Here is an 18,966-nt window from a genome sequence, read left to right on the forward strand (position 1 = left end):
TTGTATTCGCGATCTCGTTCTTTCGGTCATTACCCAAAGCTCATGACCATAGGTGAGGGTGGGAACATAGATCGACCAGTAAATCGAGAGCCTTGCCTTATGGCTCAGCTCTTTCTTTACCACAACAGACCGGTAAAGAGCCCGCATCACTGCTGACCCAGCACCAATCCGCCTGTCAATCTCCCGCTCCCTTGTACCATCACTCGTGAACAAGACCCCAAGATACTTAAACTCCTCCACTTGAGGCAAGAGCTCATCCCCGACCCAGAGAGGGCTCTCCACCCTTTCCCGCGTGAGAACCATGGCCTCGGATTTGGAGGTACTGATCCTCATCCCGGCCGCTTCACACTCGGCTGCAAACCGATCCAGTGAAAGCTGAAGTTCACGGCCTGATGTCCCCAATAGGACCACATCATCTGCAAACAGCAGCGATGTGACCCTGAGGTCACCAAACCGGACACCCTCCATCCCTTGACTGCGCCTAGAAATTCTATCCATAAAAATTATGAATAGAATCGGTGACAAAGGGCAGCCCTGACGGAGTCCAACTCTCACTGGGAAAAAGTCTGACTTACTGCCGGCCATGCGAACCAAGCTCCTGCTTTGTTTGTACAGGGCCTGAATGGCTCGTAGCAAAGAGCCATGTACCCCGTACTCCCGAAGCACCTCCCACAGAATACCCCGGGGAACACAGTCGAATGCCTTCTCCAAATCCACAAAGCACATGTGGACTGGTTGGGCAAACTCCCATGAACCCTCGAGAATCCTGGAGAGGGTAAAGAGTTGGTCCAGTGTTCCACGACCAGGGCGGAACCCGCACTGCTCCTCCTGAATCCGAGGTTCGACTATAAGCCGGACTCTCTTCTCCTGTACCCTTGCATAGACCTTACCAGGGAGGCTGAGGAGTGTGATTCCCCTGTAGTTGGAACACACCCTCCGGTCCCCCTTTTTAAAAAGAGGCACCACCACCCCAGTCTGCCAATCAAGTGGCACCACCCCCGATGTCCATGCAATGTTGAAAAGGCGTGTCAGCCAAGACAGCCCCACAACATCCAGAGCCTTGAGGAACTCGGGACGGATCTCATCCACCCCTGCAGCCCTGCCGCCAAGGAGCTTTTTAACTACCTTAGCGACTTCGGCCTCAGTAATGGACAAGCCTATTCCCGTGTCCCCAGACTCTGCCTCCTCACTGGAGAACATGTTGGTGGGATTGAGAAGGTCCTCAAAGTATTCCTTCCACCGCCCAATGACGTCTTCAGTCGAAGTCAACAGCACACCATCTCCACTATATACAGTGCTAGTGGCACACTGCTTTCCCCTTCTGAGTCGGCTGACGGTTTGCCAGAATCTTTTCGGAGCCGACTTAAAGTCACTTTCCAAGGCCTCACCGAACTCTTCCCACACCCGGGTTTTTGCCTTGGCAACGACTGAAGCAGCAGATCGCTTGGCCTGTCGATACCTGCCAGCTGCCTCTGGTGTCCTACAGGCCAACCATGTCCGGTAGGACTCCTTCTTCAGCTTGACGGCATCTCTCACCTGGGGTGTCCACCACCGGGTTCAAGGATTACCGCCCCGACAGGCACCAACTACCTTGCGACCACAGCTACAGTCAGCCGCTTCAACAATGGAGGAGCGGAACATGGCCCATTCTGAGTCAATGTCCCCCACCTCCCCCGATATCTGGTCAAAGTTCTGACGGAGGTGTGAGTTGAAGATCAATCTGACAGGTTCTTCTGCCAGACGTTCCCAGCAAACCCTCACTATACGTTTGGGTTTGCCTGGTCTGACTGGCATCTTCCCCCACCACCTGATCCAACTCACCACCAGGTGGTGATCAGTTGACAGCTCAGCTCCTCTCTTTACCCGAGTGTCCAGTACACATGGCCGCAAGTCCGCTGACACGACTACAAAGTCAATCATTGAACTGCGGCCTAGGGTGTCCTGGTGCCATGTGCACTTATGGACATCCTTGTGTTCAAACATGGTGTTCGTTATGGACAAACTGTGGTTTGCACAGAAGTCCAAAAACTGAACACCACTCGGGTTCAGATCAGAGAGGCCATTCCTCCCAATCACACCCCTCCAGGTCTTACTGTCGTTGCCCACGTGAGCGTTGAAGTCCCCCAGTAGGACAATCGAGTCTCCAGGAGGAGCACTTTCAAGTACCCCTTCCAAGGACTCTATGAAGGCTGGGTATTCTGAACTGCTGTTCGGTGCATAAGCACAGACAACAGTCAGGACCCGTTCCCCAACCCGAAGGCGTAGGGAAGCTACCCTCTCGTCCACCGGGGAAAACCCCAACATACAGGCGCCGAGTCGAGGGGCTATGAGAAAGCCCACACCTGCCCGCCGCCTCTCACCATGGGCAACTCCAGAAAAGAAAAAAGTCCAGCCCCTCTCAAGGAGATTGGACCCAGAGCCCAAGCTGTGTGTTGAGGTGAGCCCGACTATATCTAGCCGGTATCTCTCGACCTCGCGCACCAACTCAGGCTCCTTCCCCGCCAGTGAGGTAACGTTCCAAGTTCCAAAAGCCAGTTTCAGCAACCGAGGATCAGAACGCCAAGGCCCACGCCTTCGGACACTGCCCGATCCACAATGCACCGCACCCCTACTACTGCCCCTCCCATCGGTGGTGGGTCGATGGGAGGGGGGACTCATGTAGCTCCTTCGGGCTGGGCCCGGCCGGGCACCATGAGTGAATGCCCGGCCACCAGACGCTCGCTGGCGAGCCCCTCCCCCAGGCCTGGCTCCAGGGTGGGGCCCCGGTAACCCTGATCCGGGCAGGGTACACGAGTCCTGCTTTGTTGTCCTCATAGGGGTGGTTATGGATCACACTTTGTCTGGCCTGTCACCTAGGACCAGTTTGCCATGGGAGACCCTACCAGGAGCTTTTGTGTCTTGTTATTTCTTGGTCTTCTATTAAACCTGTTTTTTCTTCTATGCCATAAGAACATCTGATTGAGTCTAGGCTTAGGCTTAATGTGGATCTGGGAAATTTGGCATATGATAAAGTATATACAGTGCTGTGCAAAGGTCGTAAGCAGACAGGAACATTGTTTAAAACTGTTTGTCTTGTTGTTTGGTTCCTGACTTCTTAGTGCACTGCAGCCATTGCATGGATTTGTTTAATTTCTGTCAGCAGCAAATCTGATTTAATTTGATAGAGGATTGATACGTTATGATAACTGTAAATAGTGGACTTATTGAAGGAGAGAAAATAAATAATCTAACACACACACACACACACACACACACACACACACACACACACACACACACACACACACAATATCTATATAATTTATTTATTTGTATTGATTCTAATGTTAGTGTATTTTTTTGAATAAATAAATGTTTGCTGCCCAAATAAATAACTTTACCTATATAATTATATGCTGAATACTTTTGTAGAGTGTATGATAAAATATAACAAAATAATGTAATTATCTCTATTCAAATATCTGAGAACTGTAAACATTACAAAAGTAACGTGAAGTTAGATGAAGCTACTGAACAGATCTCAGAATATGTGAATTTCTGATTTTTTTATTTAAAAAAGCTGAAGCTTAGGTAGATGGTCCATTGGGGGATTTTGCTACATAATAGGCAAGTAATGTTTTTTCCTACACTGAACTGTGAAGAGTGCTCTTTGTGCTAGAAGAGTGATTAGCACAGTCTGTCCTCAGCCTCACCAGAGAAATATGATGCGTGGCTGCCAGTGACTGTCTAATGTGAAACCAGCACACAGCTCCAGATGTTAGCTGTCCATAATTTTTCAATTTCTCATAAATAGCTGGAGTTGTTGAATAAATACTATCACAACACTTGTCAAGCAGCTGTATGACTTGAACAACAAAATGCAGTTCTGGTATGACCTGAAATTACAGGAGTGAAGTTTTATAGGTCAAAGTATTAAAGAAAATTGTACAAACCTAACAAACCTAATTTCTCCTCAATCATAGGTTTTATCTTGGATGTGCTGGGTATAATATATAATATGCAGTAATATTAATGGATTTTGAATTAATGACAACAAATTAAAAGCAAGGCAGGAAGTGAACAATAGCTGTAAGACATATTCATTCCAAATCCAGCACTGCTTCCTAATCCCTCCCACTTCCAGCATCTCATCAGGAGGTTCACAGGGATAGGTTGCTATAGCAACCAACCCAGTGGCTCTCCAAATGATGGCCCTTGCTGCCATAGAAGGGATCACACACATGCTGACACAGTGTTTTAAAGCGTCTCTGTCAACCTAGTCTAGAGCCTGACTTACAGTTCTCTTCAACCGTCTGTACTAGATATGTGTAAACGAAAGTGCTTTTATTTATTTATTTTGTCTTTTAGCTTGTATTTTGTGTTAAGGACTTTCAGCTCACTGGCTCACTTTTTTTAGGAAACGTACTTCTTCCTTGCTTGCATGCTAGCTTGTTTTTCCTGTGTGCTTTCTGCTTTCCATTGTAGCTTTCTGTCTATTTCTTTCTACCATCCACACACTTTCACTCTTTTATACACACACTCTGCACACATATATACACAGAGCAGCGTTAATCCCAGGTGAACACCCTTGACAAGCGTGACATATTAATGCACTTGTATGAGTGTGTGATTAAATGACCTTTCAGCATGTGAGAGATTGTATGCTGACTGACGGATTTTGTTCATTCAGTCTCCTCTAATCTGCCATGAAGAGTGACATTATCATTACTCCAAATTAGCATTCCACAGACGAAACACACACCGCACTCTATAGATCACACTTTTATAGCTCTACTAGACTCAACTCAGTTTAGTTTCAGTATTAGCAAATCCTGGTACTTAGCATTAGTGTGGCCTAGATTCTAGGACAACTTGTGGTCTCACTAATTCAGTTCTGCGGACTCGAAAATCGAATGTGGATACTGTTATTAATTGTCCATGGAAGGGAGTTAAGAGGCTTGAAGTATTTATTTATTTATTTATTTAATTTATTTATTTGTCTATCTATCTATCAATCAATCTATTCAGGAGCAGCGATTCACTGTATGAAGAACACTGCCATCTATTGGTCAAATACAGAAACTCAGTCATGTTCGACATTCTTGTCTGCACTCTGGTACTTTACAGTATGTTTTATTTACACTGCGCTTTCTAGAGCTGAACCGGTGTAGTTTTACTACATGAACCTGTGCTTTCATAAGTATTAACATTCTGGCTTTAAGATTTCTCATCAGAGATTGTTCAGTTGAGCTTGATTGCAAAAGTTACTGCACACTGTTCTAATGTATTCTAGCCAGCACTTGTCTCCTGAGACTTTGCAGCATGTGCTTTTTATCAGCCCTGACATGCCCACCATGCTGTCTCATTGTCTGTCTCTCTTTCTCCCAATGTGTGTACAGTGAGACCTGAGCCCTTCTAGCACACTGGGGGGTCTCTGTGTGTGTGAGAGTTCGTTTGGTGAGGGTTAATTCCCCACAATCTCAGGCCTGAGGTCGGCTGGCTCTGGGGGACGGCCACATTGAAAGATATATCCACATCCCACTTTTCTCACTCTATATTTCCCTCTTCTCTTTTTTTCCCAGAGCAGCTCCCACAACAAGACTTTGTACTGGTGCTCCTGAACTGTGGTTGTTAAGGAACACGACAAGCAGCACAGGTCTTTATACTGTGCATTACATGACACAGGCCTGCCACGCAAAGTTGAGACAAAAATATGATAAAAATGTAACATGACATGCTTTAAGATATTTTAGTATTGCACAATTATGTCACACATTTCTGAGGATTGTAAAGTTAGAACAAGAGGTACCATTAAAACAGCAGTGCCAAATTAAAATAAGGCTGAGCAAAAACAGGTAGTTTTATCTTTTTTTTTTTTTTTTTTTGCAGTCTTTGAAAAAATAAAGTTTAAGTAAAAAGTGGATTTAATCAATCAGTAGGTAAGTAAGTAAATAAGTAAATGCAGAATAGACCGACATCCAGGCAGATACTGTTAGTGGGTGTCCTTTGAAAACTCGCTATGAAACTGACTTTTTATGACGCATCCAATTTATGTTTCTACAGTACTGTGCAAGAGAGACCATTTCTTCATTTAATTTCCTGTCACAATTGGCATTTGTTTTAAGTCAGCCGTTTTCTTCAGATATTTCATGCATTTTTAGATCAGTTATAAAATAAACTACTTGCATAAGAAAAGGGAAAGTCAAAGAAAAAACATTTTTATAATTTTTTTTTTTTTTTTTTTTTTTTTTACCCGATTTTACTCTCCAATTTAGTTGTCTCCAATTCCACCCGCTAGTAAGGACCGCCCCAATCACACAATACTACCAACGCTAGGAGGGTGAAGGCTGCACAGGCTTCCTCTGAGACCTGTGAAACCAGCCACCGCTTCTTTTCGAACTGTCACTCACACAGCGTCACGGACAGCCGAATGCGCTCGGAGGAAAGCACCAACCGCCAGATCTGTTACGTCAGCTAACAGACGGCTGCGCTGACTAGCATTGCGTTGAGTGATGGGAGGAGAAGGGAGGCCATCCTACCCACCCAGAGAGCGAGGCCAATTGTGCTCTCTTGGACTCCCAGCTATGGATGGCTGTAGCATCACCAGGGATCGATCTCCTGATGATAGGGCCAATGCTTAGACGGTTGCACTACTCGGGAAACCCAATTAAAGAAAAACAAGTTTAATTTTTGTTGTAATTATTAAAAGGTAGAAGACACCTAAAAGATAAAATAAGACTCAACAGCTGTGCAAGAACTGGTATATCACCAAAGCTGTCAGATAAACAGTACTTAAAGCTTTCTTCTTTGAGAGAGAGAAGAAAATCAAGTACCACTCTTGCTCCAGATATGAAAAAAATACACTGGTGGTTCTGTCCATACTTCCACTGTAAGAATGCAGCTCAACACTATGGGTTTGAAAGGATGTGTAGCTGCCAAGAATCTGTTACTGGGAAAAAGAAACAAAAAATAATACAGTTTGCAAATCAAACAAAGAAGTTGAAGAAAAGAAAAGAAGTTGCTGTTGTTCTCAGGATGATGGGCTTCTAAGAAAGTCTCCAAAAAATAATGGAAACTGCAATAAAGGGAGGAAACACTACATATTGAAATTGTGACATTATATTTAGTTGTTGAGGCTTCTGTGTAATTTTCTAAATTAATGTTTTATACTTTTTTTCCTTGACACTGAAAAACTTAATGGCCATTTTGACTGGAAATGTAATAAATGAGTAGTGATCCTACATTTACACAGTATTTGCTTAAATAATGGCAAAAATGCTAATAGGTGCTAAAAATAAAGCAGAATAGGTTTATCAACTGAAGAATAATTATTTTGCTAACTAGTACAGGTCAGCAATTTGTAAGCTTAAGTGGCCAAACTTTTTTTTTTTTTTTTCTCCCCCCATTCTTTTTTTTTTTCCTCTCTCTCTGGAGTGCCATCAGTATTGATGCATGGGCTTATGTTGGGGACATGCATGTATCATACATAACTTCTTTTGACGAACAGCTTTCTCTATGATATATTGTCAATGTGCTTTTACGTACCCTTTTGCTGTGCGACAGCTGTTGGAACCTCACACACACATACTCTCACACACACACGCACAAAGTCCCTCGGCCGCACCCACACTTCTGTTATTTCAACAATGACTCTGCCGCCTGTCTGTGTAGCCTGTGCCAAGTGAGGATTAGTATTTTAGATGACTTCTGATGTTGTGCTGAATAGCCCATGGCTCCGGTTTCCGTGGAGATTGGGTGTTTGGAAGAGGGTCTCATGTTTATTGTGGGCCTTGCTTCTTTATGAGTGCTTAATTCAATAGCGCTCATAACCCTATTTTACCACATGGTCACGATAAAAGGTTTAAAGGTGTGTGAATTAAGAATGGGTAAATTTTCCTATTACAACCTGATGGAAACTATTTTTGTGTCCTTTAAATTTTTTATTTTGTATTTACAAGTAGAAGTGGTGTTTAATTTTTTTCCATCCACCTAGTACCCTGTAGAAGTAACGTTTTGAATCTTTTTCAGCCTTATTTAATAAGTTTAAGGAAAATAACTGTCATTTGAAGTATCTTTTGTTTCCCTGGTAATAAGTGAAATGTGCTTTGGTGTCATGATCTACCTGCAACCATGGCCCTGGTTTCCATACCAGGCAGCCTGTGCTTATTAGTTAATGAAATGCTCTTTAAAGGCGATGGGAAAGAAAAGCAGCCTGGCTCCAGCTTGCTATCTGGCTCAGCTTAGGTTTCAAAACACTGGCTCCCGTTGCCTAGACAGCCAATTTACCCACCTGCCCACAAAGAACACATCTGGTGATTAGATGTCAGATGGCTGCAAGGGACCCTCCACGTGGAACACTGAATAGAGGGGGAATAGGGGGTGCTGAACCAGGCTAATTGTGTAAGCTTTATAATATGACGGTCATTTAATTTTGACATGTCAGCACTCATCTAAATCTGAATTCTGTATGTTTCAAATCCAGCCCAGTAAGATTAATAAGATTAATATGCTTTCGGGAATATTCCTAGGTGCTTTAACGAGTGTCGACTTTCTTTATCTCCATTTTTGCAGATGCCAATCATGAAGGAGCAGCCGAGGGGATTGAGAACATGGCTGATGCAGTCACTCATGCCAGATTTGTGGGGACAGACCCTGCTAGTGATGAAGTGGTACTTATGAAAATCCTCCAGGTAATAGCTCACGTCTCCAATTGTCACTCACAAAAGTGTTGGAAGTTTCATCACACAATAAATGCATCTCAGCTATTTGTAGCTCAAGGAAGGGATTTAATACACAGTTTGACCGTGTGTGATTTTCAGGTTTTGAGAACTCTGCTGCTGACCCCAGTGGGAGCCCATCTGACAAACGAGTCTGTGTGTGAGATCATGCAGTCCTGCTTCCGCATCTGCTTTGAGATGAGATTAAGCGGTGAGGCTGGGAACCTGAGGGCATGATTCTGCCTTTGGGACATTATAACTAACTTTATATCTCTAAGTGGAAAAGAAAACAAAGTATATTTACCATTTTCAGTTTCATATTACATTGACATTTTCAGCTGTTATATTGGCACAGTTGAATCTTCAAATGCTGACCCAGTGCAAGCTAGTTCCCTGCCCCTAGTCCCTGAGCAGGGCAGTAATAAAGCCTGGGTCTAATCCTGGCCAAATAGAACAGGACTCATGGGTCCTGAGTTGCTGCTGCCTTGTCTCTTCTAAACTAACCTCACCCTCACACTCACCCTCTCTCATTCTGTTTGTGCTTTCTTTGCCCTCCACAGAGCTGCTGAGGAAATCAGCCGAACACACACTGGTGGACATGGTGCAGCTGCTCTTTTCCAGGTAACCAGAGAGAGTGAGAGAGAAGCATGCAAGAGAGAAGCATGAGAGAGAGAGCGAGAGAGAAGCATGAGAGAGAGAGCGAGAGAGCAAGCCAGAGAATGAGGGAGGGACTGTGGGATGGAGATTAAGAGCAGAGTTGTCTGCTGGGTGTAAACATAATCAGGCTGAACCTGAGACCAAACACAGCAGAAACTTGCTTTGTGTCCTTAATGGGTTCCAATTTCACTCTCCGATGCTTCGCCAGATTTTCTGCTTCCAACATGCAAGGCTGTTAGACAGCCTAAGGCTAATGAAAGTTGTACAGCTTTCAAACTGCTTTCCTTACGTACTAGTTTTGGGTAGTGTTGCTAAAGTGTAATACAATCCTTAGCTTGCTTTGATTTACCTGTTTTTTTCTGTTCATGATTTCTACCCTACCTTTAAAGTGCCGTTATGAGTGATGTATATAAAAGAGCACTGTTTAGATTGGCTGTCCTGTAATGTGACTTTTTTAAAGCAGTCCAGCTGAAACATTGCTTGTAACGTCAATGTGACGGGAATGTGGTGGAGCTTAATTGCTTCAGGCCAAGTAGGCAGATGTATGTGAATTTTTTTATTTTTCATGACATTCTAAAACATTTAAATCAAAATAAGCTGTTGGGCAGCTTGGACCATGTGAAGTAGAGAGTGAATGTTTTGTGAACCTTTAGGAAAATGTTCTTCTATGAATTGGGACCTTTAAAAAGACACAAAAGGGAATTTTATATTATTAATCAGACAGCAACCATGATTACAGAAAGGAATTGCATTATTTGTTTATCTTTTCATGTATTTTGAGCAGTTCTTTCAAAACATTCTTAAACGACCAGCAAACAGACATTTCAGCCAAGTAACTTTTGCTATCCATCAGTTCCATTAAAATCAAAAATCAGTGTTCTTGTGTGATTCCAATACAAGTAAAGACAATTAATTTCCCCATCACTATAATGCTTTTAACTGACCACAGGCTATAAGGAAAATATGCTGAATGTATATTGAAGTCTGACGTCTTTACACTATTACGTACACTATTACGCTGCTATAAATGTCACCTAATTGTATGCAGTACCTATAACTCCTGCCATGCAGGTCATAGTGCACTGCTTCTCTAATGCAATAACATGATTATGGGATGGCATTTATCAGAGGTGCGTATCCGTGGAGACAGCACTTGTATTAGACTTCCAGTCACATCCCACACAGACAAGGGAATGAGCCTGTGAAGCAACTCGGTCTACCATCTGCATATAGATGAGGAATATACGCACACACATGCACGCACACACACACACACACACACACACACACACACTTTGTCTCTTTTGCAGAACAAAATCAAAATTTCACTGATAGCAATTTTTCTCCTTTGTCCCTTTTTATGAATGCTTGTGACTAATGCTTTGATATAATTCAAGTGTCCTTTAGCTGACTATCAGTGTATTGTTTATATGAGGCTTTGTAATTAAACACCTTAGGGTCCCTTTGGTATGCACACACACATCCCTGCCTCGACTGTGCACTGCATTATTTCTTTCTCAGGCCCACTGGCCCATGTTGCCTTCATAATGAAGGATGATGGGCCTTAACAATACGTGTGTATTATTCTGTGTGTGTGCGCACACATTCACAAGAGAGTAATAAGCAGTGGATGAGGGGTGTGCGCTTGTACGTGAGTGTGTGTGACGGAGAGAGATGGAGTAATGAACAGCGGATCTTATTGAGTGCTCAGGAGGAGGCTTAAGCAGCCTACTGAAAGCATTAGGGATGTTAATCTGTTGGACTCACAGATCATCCAATAATCGAGCCAGCAAGACAACACTCTATTAACGCAGAGCAGCGTTGACATCAGGTCCTGTGTCTCCCAGTGTGTGAGAGTTGACAGCTTACTCGAAGCAAAGCTGCAGTGTCCACACAATGCTTCAAGAGAACATCATCTCATCTAATTCAACTAATGAAACAGCACTGCAGGTCAAAAAGTCACAACTCATGAACAAAGATCTCAGCTCCTCTGACATGTTGACTCTGGACTGGCCTGAGTGGTCCTCTTAGAATGACTAGTTCATGACTTTTAATTTGGTCCAGCTGGACAAGAACCACATTATCAGAGTTCTTACCTCAGTTAAAACTACTTTAAAGAGTCCTGTTGTATTTGTAGGCAGTCACATAACTGTCATAGATGTTTTTCCCCCTTTCTTAGTTTTTCAGTAAAGCACTTATTAAAATGTCCATTCCCATCAGTTGCACCATGGTTAAAGTGACAGTTTGAAAATTGAATTAAATTTACATAGTTTTCCCATTTAACCCAAATTTTGATCAGCTAAAAACTGTTTGTTGTCCAGAGTTTATCAAACTGGTTTTGGCTCGTGTTATAACTTACAAGTAATAAAAGCTTATATCCACCACTTTACATCATATTAACTGCATACCTAAATAATCACCCATTTACTTCCAAGCCATATGAAATTAAGTTATGTAAAATATAATTGCTTAAACACTTTTTGACACCGCATGACACACTGTTATCCAAAAAAAGTGGTCAAAAGTAGTCATGTTGAATCCTGATTGTTGTGTGTACGTTTGTCTGTTTTGATATGTGTCATACTGTACCACTATAAGTCATGTCTCTGCTTGTTCTCTTTACAGGCTACCACAGTTTAAAGAAGAGGCTAAAAGTTTTGTGGGCACCAATATGAAGAAGGTAAATATGAATGCTATTTTGAGTCACTCAAGCCCTGTTGGCTTTGTCCCATCTGCCTGTTTTCTTCCCTTGTGAATCATTCAACATTTCAAATCTGTTGTCCTTATACAACTCCTGAACAAAAACATAATGTTATGTCTCTTTTTTTCTGTAAATAATTAAGGTCTTTCATTGATGTATTCTATACTATAGCTTTATTAGTATGATATTTGACAATTTGACAGTATTTGGCCATTTTATTTTCCCTTGCATGCCCTTATTAGTGGGAGTTCCCACCTTTTTTACAATTTTCTTTACTGTGGTGCATCTCTTTTTACCTTCAACACCTTGCTGTACTGGTTCTTCTCTACAGATCCCAGGCTGTTTTTTGGACACACAAGATCTTATTTATGCAGATCAGCCTAGAAACACCAATCAGAGGGGTTTAGAGAGGGTACTTTTTATTTATATAAAGCAGCTGTAATAATTGGGCCTCAGCTAGTGCATTTAAATACACTGGGAAGCATGGCTTAAAGCAGTAATTGCATGGGGGTGTACTCTGAAGAAAATTCCAAGCAATAAATGGTGTAGCACAGTGGTTCTCAGTCCTGGTTCTGGAGTAGCACTACCCTGCATGTTTGTGGTACTCCCTGGTCAGACACACCCTGTTTAGCTCAGGAAAAGCTTGTTGATTAGTTGCATAGGGTGGGTTGGGAGCAGGGAAGATCTAAAATGAGTAGGCAGTGGAGCTTCAACATCAGGATTGGGAACCAGAAATGTAGCAGCATATTAAGTATTAGAACTGCAATGCGTTTAATTTATAGTAAATGCAGTTACACTTGCCCTTAATCGATTGTTTCTTACTAGTCACTTGAGCTAAATATAAAAGGATTTGTCAAGCATAAATATATCAAGGGCTGCATCAACATTAAAACTGTCATCTGGTGCAACTTTCATGTGGCCGTGATGCTTGGTAATGTTGCATTTTCAAGACATGGTTCAGTGGCGTTGTTCTACAGTGACACTTAAATATGAATGAAAGCACATAATATAGGTCAGTGCTTTGCTGTAAAAATACGCAGTGTGTCTCTGAACAAGTTGCAGAGGCATTAATAGCATAATGCTATTCACACTTTTTTCTCTCTGAATGAATCTAATTTTTTTTAGCATTTGGATTACAGTGTGTTTGAACAGAGAGATTTCTAATCGCTGTTCTCCTCACTTATTGAACCTTTCATATCTTATAGGCTATAGCCACATCTTACTGTATATTTATGGCTTAGTTAAAGCTGTGCAGCATCACCTGAAGTCCTATAATAATTTAATGTGGGTTCTTGTAGTTTAAGTACTATGGAGCATTGTATGGCACTAAATATGTCTTATACATCTTATATTCTTATTTTAAGGTTCGGTTCTCTTTCACTGAGCTTTCTAATAGAAGTCTACTGTCTATTTGATGGTCATTTTTTCTGTCCTGTGTGATTTCGTTTAATCTGTACATTGATTGTCTTCGTTGTTTAGTTAGTGCCCCACTCTGAATGTGTGTCTCTACAGTATGTACTGTAGAATATGATCTTTTTCTCTATCTGAAGGATGCGACAGGTTCTTCTTTGTGTGCGTGTGGTTTTCAGGGTGAATTTAAGAGTTTATGAGGTGGTTGTTATGTGTGTTGTGGGTGTGTTTGTATGTGTGTCTTCATATGAGTTGCATGTGTGTTGTCTGGGTATGTATGTGGAATGCCCCTGTCTGGTCATATTCATTACGACGTGTGTGTGTGTGCGTTTGCCCAATGCATGGTGCAGTTCTGTATGCACTCTCCTGTCATGCGTCTGTGCTCTCTACGCTTGTATGTTCACCACTAATCCTGGGGCCTGCCCCTTCTCTCCTGAGGCTTACAATATCTTATGGAAAAACAAGCGAGTGCAGGTAAGGAGAAGAGATTGCAGTCACAGTAACTGTACTTTGCTCTAATCTTTCTGCTCTCTGCCATCCGAACACCTTTAGCACGTTACCTCAGAAGAATCTGCACATCTCTCCTCTGTTGTATATTGAAGATGCAAATGTGATTTCTAATTTTATTTTCATACAGTACCAGTCAAACGTTTGGCCAAGTATTTTTCATTGTCTTAAATATTTTGATCTGAAATCTTATGCTTTATTGCACAACACTAGAATAAATAGTGAAGCTTTATGAGGTTATTAATGTACTCGTGCCATGGGTGTGCAAAGCTTTTTTTTTTTAATTTTCAGATTTTTTTGAAGAGCCTGAAATACAGAAATTTGTAAATTTGACTCTATGAATATTTTGTTTACACTTTTGAAAAGTGTAAAATAGTAAAAACAAGGAAAAGCCTTAAACTGTAGGTGTCTAAACTTTTGACTGATTTAATTATTAATTTATTTGGGGATGTCATTTTTCCTATACAGTCTTATATGCTGAAGGATGTTAAGACCATGCAAAAGAGGCTTCACAAAGCAGATGGTATTGAATTGGTGTTTATAAAATTGTATGAGTTGGATGCTGGCTAGATGGCGATTAATTAAAGGGAAATTCCACTCGTTTTTCAAGGTTAATTAAATCATTAAGATGTAAACAGTCATTCATAATGGTCTTATATGAAATGCTCTGTTCTAGAGATCCTTACAGAGTCATAATGGTTCTGTAAATAAAATGTGTGTGTGTGTGTATAAATATATATATTAGCGTTGTAGACATCACGGCTGCTGGTTGCCATCACCACTGCTGTAAACTAATTCAAGTTGTTAATTTCTCTACAGTGAACCATTTTACATCAAACCACCCTGAATGACTGTATATCTCAACAATTATTTATTAAATGCAATAAATTATGTAAAAAATGGAAAAATAGGTGGAGTTCTCCTTTATTTAAGCACAATAGTAGTAGTAGGCCCCCCACTCGTACTGCCACTTGCCTGAAGCTTGCAGCAGGTGACTATAAAGTACGTTTATTTGTAGAATTAATTTTTCAAATGTGTTTTTATAGAACTAATTATTATGCAATAATTCTCTTCAGCCAGGTATACCGCAGATAATGTTTCATAAGCCTGAGGTGCTGCACATGTCTGGACTTTACATGGGCACCTGTTCTGATCTTATTAGTTAAATTATGCTGTCATCTCAGAACTGCTTCCAGATGATGCTTATTTGAGTGTATGTGGAGTGTTTTTTAAATGAAAGTATTGGCATTGTTTTGTGTTCAGCAATCTGGCATGATGTGTGTTGCCTTAAATGATTTGCTGTGTTTTCCAGTTGAAGATGCGCGCTGGTGGAATGAGTGAATCATCCAAGTGGAAGAAGCAGAAGCGTTCTCCTCGGTCTTCTCGTCACATGGTCCGTAGCCCCTCAGGACAGATGGATCAAGCTCAGCTTACCACTCTTAGCAACAACCTCTCAGGTAAACTTCTGGGTTAGTCATTGTCTATGAGAGGAGAATAAGGATAACATATTATCTAATGCTTAATGCACTTATTTTATGCAGAAATTTAATCTCATTATTACTTTACTCCAGTAGGCAATAAATACCAGCACCCCAAGTACTGTTTAAAACCCAACACTGCTGGGTAGATGCTGTGACTGAAATGTTTTTAGTTTTGTTTTGCTTTGATTTTTTAATAAATGAATTAATGCTAAAAGAAAAATTATATGAATGTGTACAAAACATGTTTCTATTTACAAAACTGGATTTTTACTATAGATGTAGGGATACAAGATTTTTATTATTACTACTCTTCTTTTAAATATTAAAAATAAAGTTAAAGGGCCAAAAAATATTGTTCAGGAATTGGTTTCTAAATCTTTTTTTTTTTTTGGATACATACAATACAGTAAGTGAGTGAGTGTCTGAGAGCAGAAAAAGCACTGAACTGAGCAGTGCTGTAGGCATCCAGAAACACCATTTTAAGCACTGAACTGAGCAGTGCTGTAGGCATCCAGAAACACCATTTTAAGCACTGAACTGTGCAGTGCTGTAGGCATCCAGAAACACCATTTTAAAGAGTTAGCTACATTCTTTGTTAAGAAAAAGAGCCTCAGAATTAAATCAGCACCTGTATGTGGTTCTAGGTGGAGTGCCCTTCATTGAGCAACAGAGTGGTGGCTCTGCAGGTCTGCCTGCGTCTGACAGCGTAGCTTCCTCCATCTCCAGCCCTACTACAGACAGTGGCCTATATAACTGCTCAAAGACCACCTCTAAAGAAGACCTCACAGACCTGGAACAGATCAGCTCCACAGCCACCACTCCAGGCACAGCACCCAACGCTGAGCCAGGCCAGCTGGACTCTCAGGTAAAACTCCAGCCAGTGACCCTTAAAAGGGAATTCCACCGTTTTATTTAAATGTATATATAATCAAATGTAAACAAAGTGAGAGTTAAGAGAGGTTTAAAGTGAAATGCTAGAAACTAGAGTGAAAATTGTTCACGGTGGTGGAGAACCAGACAATATAACACATAAAGATAGAACATAAATGGTTATGAAATATGCTGCATGATGTCTGTGACATTGTTTTACAGGTTTTGGCCTTACATACTAAATAAAATAGCTATGTATGTAGTATATACATTGCGTCCTCTGGTTCCTGTCACCACCAATGTAGAGAAATTGAAGCCTGTCTCCACAGTGCACCATTTCATGTCAAACCACTTTGAATAACTTTGATTCCATCTTAATGATCGACTTACACAGAAAGTTTGTGTAAAAACTCGGTAGATTTACCTTTTAACAAAACTGCTCCTGCACTGAGTCTGCCTTGTCTACACAAAATGATTAATATTAATATATCACTGCTGTCAAAAGAAAACCTTGCATTCCACAAAGAATGGACCAAAAAAATGACCCAAAATGACTTGGAAAAAGATCTGGTTCCACTGACTTACATTAGAAGTAAAGCTGTTTTTTTCCCCTTCTACTGTGAAGCTATCATTTTGGAGATATGAGGTTTTCTTCCAACAACAGTGATATGATACTTGTTAAATGTTTTAAGGCTAGAACTCATCTAAGTATTGTATCTTCTCTTGTCCCTTTCCTTTGTCAGCAATAAAATATTACAGTAGTAAAATAGTACATTGGAATTGATTGACATTATTGAGTAATAATCAACTTTGTCAACCAATCATTGCAATCCTAAAATGTTTCCTGTATGAGTATTACTGAAGGTTGGTGCTGTGGTTTGTTGTTGACAGTGTGAGGGTAGGCAGGTGGAGCGTACTCAGTCTGCCTCAGTGGAGTCTATTCCTGAAGTACTGGAAGACAGAGATTCGCTGGCAGAGCAGTCTGACTCTGCATCGGTGCATGACATGGACTATGTTAATCCCAGAGGAGTGCGCTTCACACAGTCTACTCAGAAAGAGGGTACGCTATCTGCTCAACTTGCTGTAAACTGTGTTCTTTTGTGATTTAGTTTGATTAGCAAATGCATTTAAAAAAAAGTACTTACATAGTTTTATTTCCATCAGGGGCTGCTCTGATCCCCTATGGACTCCCCTGTCTGAGAGAGCTCTTCCGCTTTCTCATCTCACTCACCAACCCTCATGACCGTCACAATTCAGATGTGATGATGCACATGGGCCTGCAACTGCTGAATGTTGCCCTGGAGGCCGCCCACATTGCTCCCTATCAGTCACTGCTGGGTCTAATCAAAGATGAACTCTGCAGACATCTCATTCAGGTTTGGCTTTTCTCTAGAGTTTTCTTATGTGAATCTGTGTCTGTATTTATACTTCATACAAAGAAAGTCAACCATATTTTGCTCTTTTTGTAGTTATTGGCTGTGGACCGAATGAATTTGTATGCTGCTTCTATACGAGTCTGCTTTCTGCTTTTTGAGAGCATGCGTGGACATCTCAAGTTTCAGCTTGAAGTATGTGAACTGTTCATGCAATGAGTTTTTACAAATATAATCTTAATTTCTTTTTGCCCATGTCAATTGTAAAACATCATATGTGAAATTATTATTTTTCTATCCCCTGCAGATGTACTTGAAGAAGCTAATGGACATCATTACCTCAGAGAATCCAAAGATGCCCTATGAGATGAAGGAAATGGCCCTTGAGGCAATTGTGCAACTCTGGAGAATCCCTAGCTTTGTCACTGAGCTTTACATTAATTATGACTGTGACTTTTACTGTTCCAACCTTTTTGAAGACCTTACCAAACTGCTCTCCAAGGTGAGCCAACCTTCAGGCAATTGATCAGCACTAAGTTGTCATGCCTCTTTACTAAATTAATTTAGCAAGACTGATGTTTAACAGACTGTTGTTCTCTCTGTGTAGAATGCCTTTCCAGTGTCAGGACAGCTCTATACAACCCATCTTCTCTCACTTGAAGCCTTGTTAACTGTCATCGATAGTACAGAGGCCCACTGTCAGGCTAAAGTGATGAACAGTGCTGCTGAGCAGGACCAGTCAGACACATTAACAGTTGAAAGGGAGGTCATGGTCAGCAATAACACAAATGCAGCAACAGGTATGTAGAATGACAGTGTGGTGTTTTTCAGAATCATTGGGCTTCATTAACCAACTGTTTTTATGAAGAAATTTCTCTTAAAATCCCCTTACAGTTTTCATGAAGATTATGACATTTACCAGTATTATTTAGGATTTGCTGTTGTGTAAGAGCAGAATCTACACACACTTAAGAGTAACCAATTCTGCAGTTTCAGAAGATGTCATGAATTTGACAGGCTTTTTTAGGACCTTTCTCAAGAGCAAGTTTAAGAAAAAACGTAGGAAAACATTGGTGAATGTGGCCCATTGTTTCTAATATGTTGTAGTTTACTATTAATTCACACATCTCTTTAGCTCCTCTCCATGGCCCTTTATTGTTCTTTATTCTTTATTCTATTTATTGTTGCTTGTCTGTACTGTTTAATATGTTGTGCACACAAAGATATTCCTTGTATATGTAACTTACTTGGTGAAATAAAGTGATTCTGAT

At 41.2% G+C, this 18,966-nt stretch overlaps 1 protein-coding gene across 5 annotated transcripts in view; it reads left to right on the plus strand.

Moving 5' to 3' along the window:
* Nucleotides 1–18,966, plus strand: part of gbf1 (golgi brefeldin A resistant guanine nucleotide exchange factor 1) — a 76,317-nt gene that overhangs the window by 42,343 nt on the left and 15,008 nt on the right. For 3 of the 5 annotated variants that reach the window (XM_037538254.1, XM_017724725.2, XM_037538255.1), the window contains exons 5-16: nucleotides 8,551–8,669; nucleotides 8,799–8,907; nucleotides 9,257–9,317; nucleotides 11,979–12,033; nucleotides 13,903–13,938; nucleotides 15,284–15,428; nucleotides 16,097–16,317; nucleotides 17,214–17,382; nucleotides 17,487–17,698; nucleotides 17,792–17,890; nucleotides 18,003–18,197; nucleotides 18,303–18,495. In XM_037538254.1, coding sequence (XP_037394151.1) covers nucleotides 8,551–8,669; nucleotides 8,799–8,907; nucleotides 9,257–9,317; nucleotides 11,979–12,033; nucleotides 13,903–13,938; nucleotides 15,284–15,428; nucleotides 16,097–16,317; nucleotides 17,214–17,382; nucleotides 17,487–17,698; nucleotides 17,792–17,890; nucleotides 18,003–18,197; nucleotides 18,303–18,495 — 1,614 coding nt within the window. The remainder of the gene's footprint in view (nucleotides 1–8,550; nucleotides 8,670–8,798; nucleotides 8,908–9,256; nucleotides 9,318–11,978; nucleotides 12,034–13,902; nucleotides 13,939–15,283; nucleotides 15,429–16,096; nucleotides 16,318–17,213; nucleotides 17,383–17,486; nucleotides 17,699–17,791; nucleotides 17,891–18,002; nucleotides 18,198–18,302; nucleotides 18,496–18,966) is intronic. The other 2 variants (XM_017724733.2, XM_017724755.2) reach the window with 1 other exon arrangement.

The sequence above is a fragment of the Pygocentrus nattereri genome, chromosome 5 (assembly GCF_015220715.1).
Source record: "Pygocentrus nattereri isolate fPygNat1 chromosome 5, fPygNat1.pri, whole genome shotgun sequence".
NCBI lineage: Eukaryota > Metazoa > Chordata > Actinopteri > Characiformes > Serrasalmidae > Pygocentrus > Pygocentrus nattereri.